General features: G+C 44.4%; 1 protein-coding gene across 1 annotated transcript; it reads right to left on the bottom strand.

Moving 5' to 3' along the window:
• Positions 1-1,107: 1,107 nt before the first annotated feature.
• Positions 1,108-2,641, bottom strand: LOC125765869 (uncharacterized). The gene is made up of 2 exons (XM_049431358.1): positions 1,331-2,641; positions 1,108-1,179 (listed from the first exon to the last, which is right to left on the bottom strand). Exons 1-2 carry the CDS (start codon positions 2,639-2,641, stop codon positions 1,108-1,110), a joined length of 1,383 nt encoding a protein of 460 aa, XP_049287315.1.

The raw sequence follows: 2,641 nt of genomic DNA, 5'->3' as shown, positions 1-2,641 counted from the left end.
CTGCCTTTCGATGATACGGTTTAAGCAGGAAGGGACCACAGTAATCCAGTCCTGTGCTAGTGAAAGCACTTGCAGGAGTAACTCGTCCAATGGGAAGCTGCCCTTCAGGTTGAAGAATGGGTTGAGGCTTGGATCTGCAGCATCGGTAACAGTTCCGTATGACACTGCGAATAGCTCGTTTTCCATTGATAGGCCAATACTCATCCCGTACAACGGCCAAAGTCCCGTTTACTCCTAAATGCATGTACTTCCGATGTTTGTGCGCTAATAGCGCCTGCGTGAACGGATGGAACCCAGGAATGATTATTTGATGCTGAACATCATAGGATGCTTCTGAATGCTGCAACCGGCCGCCAACACGAATTATTCCGTTTTCGTCGATAAATGGGCCGAGTAGTTTTAACTGCGAGGTTCGAGGTACCAGCTTTCCATTCTTTAAGTATTGCAGTTCTTCAGGAAAGGTTTCAGACTGCACAATCTTGATCAATGCAATCTTTGCTCCATGTAATTCATCTACGGATAATGTGTTACTTTTTATTTTCTGATGCGGATTGCGAGAATTGTTGAAGAACCGTAAACAAAAACCAATGACTCGCACCAACTTTGAGAATGAGGAAAACCGTAGAAAAACTTCATTGGGTTCTTTAGTTTGTACAGCTAAGGCAACACTGCTGGATTTTCTTTCACCTTCAGCTAGATTTGACGTGGAGGTAATGTTCTGAGGCCAGGATGATTTTGGCTCCTTTAACCAACATGGACCACTCTTCCAGAGATCGCTTTCAACTAGTTCATCTGCTGTTATACCACGGGATACAAGATCCGCCGGGTTGTCTTTTCCAGAGACATGCTGCCATTTTCCTGCTTGAGTTAACTCCTGAATCTCGGCGACGCGATTTGCCACGAAAGTTTTCCACGTCCTTGGAGGAGATTGTAGCCAATGTAGTGTCACTGTTGAATCGGACCAGAAAAAGGTTCGATTAACCGGCATTAACAATGCTTTCTTTGCTTTGTCATTCAGACGAGCAGCAAGTAACGCGGCACACAATTCTAGACGAGGTATGGTGAGTGGTTTCAATGGCGATACTCTGGATTTCGAAGCCAGCAGACTTACTGAAACATTGCCGTTGCTGTCTTCGGTTCTGACGTAAAGACAGGCCCCGTACGCAGCCTCGGATGCATCTGCGAAGCAATGTAGCTCAATTTGTTCGAAGTGTTGTATAAATGCACATCTTGGTATGCTGAACCTTGATATGGTGGGTAATTTTTGACAAAATTCAATCCATGCTCTTTGCATATGATCAGGAATTTCTTCATCCCAATCTGAAGCTACCACCCAAAGACTTTGCATCAGTATCTTTGCCTGTACTATTACCGGAGCTATTAATCCCAAAGGATCGTAGAGTTTGGCTATTGCAGATAGAATGTTGCGCTTAGTGTAGGGTTCAGCCTTGATATTATCGGGAACGCTGAAACCAAACCTGTCAGCCTGTGGCTCCCAACGGATACCGAGCGTATTGATAGTTTCATCGATATCGAAACACTTCGAAGATTTTGTCCCCAGCAATTCCGGAGAAAGACCATCCAACACAGGAAGCAAATTAGAACACCATTTTCTGAACTTAAATCCTCCCTTCTCAAGAAGCGCGTTTAGTTCATCTCTCAGCTGGATAGCACCAGCAACGTCATCAGCACCCGCGATAAGATCGTCAACGTAAAGTTGATTCTTGATGGCATGCGCGGCTAATGGGAATGCTTCACCTTCATCTTCTGCTAGTTTCAGTAGCGTTCTTGTTGCGAGATAGGAAGAGGGTGCTAAGCCGTAGGTAACAGTGTTCAACTTATAGCTTTGAATGGGCTCATCTTTACTGAAGCGCCATAAGATTTGCTGCAATGATCTGTCATCAGGATGTACTAACACCTGACGATACATCTTTTCTATGTCAGCTATTAGAACGACAGGGAATTTGCGAAAGCGTATCACTAGATTCAGTAAATCGTCCTGCACCGCTGGACCAACTAATAATGCATCGTTGAGTGATTTTCCAGTAGTAGTAACCGCTGAACCGTCGAAAACTACTCGAAGCTTTGTGGTGGTGGAAGCCTCCTTTATGACTGGATGATGTGGAAGAAAGTAATTTGTAGACGAATCACTGTCGTTCGTAGCCAAACTCATGTGACCAAGCGAAATATATTCTTCCATAAAGGTGTTATACTGAACTCTGAGCTGTTCATTAGCTTCAAGCTTTCGTTCTAAGGACGCAAACCGTCGCAACGCTGTTGATTTTGAGTGCCCAATCATCTGCTCCCAATCCGGATGCTTCGGCAACTTCACCATGTATCGCCCAAGGTTATCGCGGACGGTTGTTTTATTATAATACTGCTCACATCTTTTTTCGTCCGACGTGAGTATGGTTCTCTCTTCTACTTCCTCTATTTGCCAAAACTTTTGTAGCTGTTGTTGGATGTCTGCAACTGTTGTCATATTGCAGGTGACATTTGGGCTTTCCGAAGAATCGTTTTTAGTTGCCAACCCAGTTACGATCCAGCCGAAGACGGTTTCTACTAAGGATATGTTCGAATTGGGAATATTGAATCGTCCGCCCTTTAATAACTTGTAGAAGATACCCGCACCGATGATCAT

The sequence above is a fragment of the Anopheles funestus genome, chromosome 2RL (genome assembly GCF_943734845.2).
Source record: "Anopheles funestus chromosome 2RL, idAnoFuneDA-416_04, whole genome shotgun sequence".
NCBI classification, from domain to species: Eukaryota; Metazoa; Arthropoda; class Insecta; order Diptera; family Culicidae; genus Anopheles; species Anopheles funestus.
Note: the sequence above shows the minus strand (reverse complement) of the source record. Positions and strands in the feature narration are given on the sequence as shown.

Bases quoted from the DNA above. Each gene is read 5' to 3' on its own strand.
- LOC125765869 (XM_049431358.1), bottom strand. From the start codon at position 2,641: ATGATCATCGGTGCGGGTATCTTCTACAAGTTATTAAAGGGCGGACGA. The intron at 1,180-1,330 runs GTAGCTTCAGAT...ATTGCTTCGCAG, and splicing joins TGATGCAAAGTCTTTGGGTG to ATGCATCCGAGGCTGCGTAC.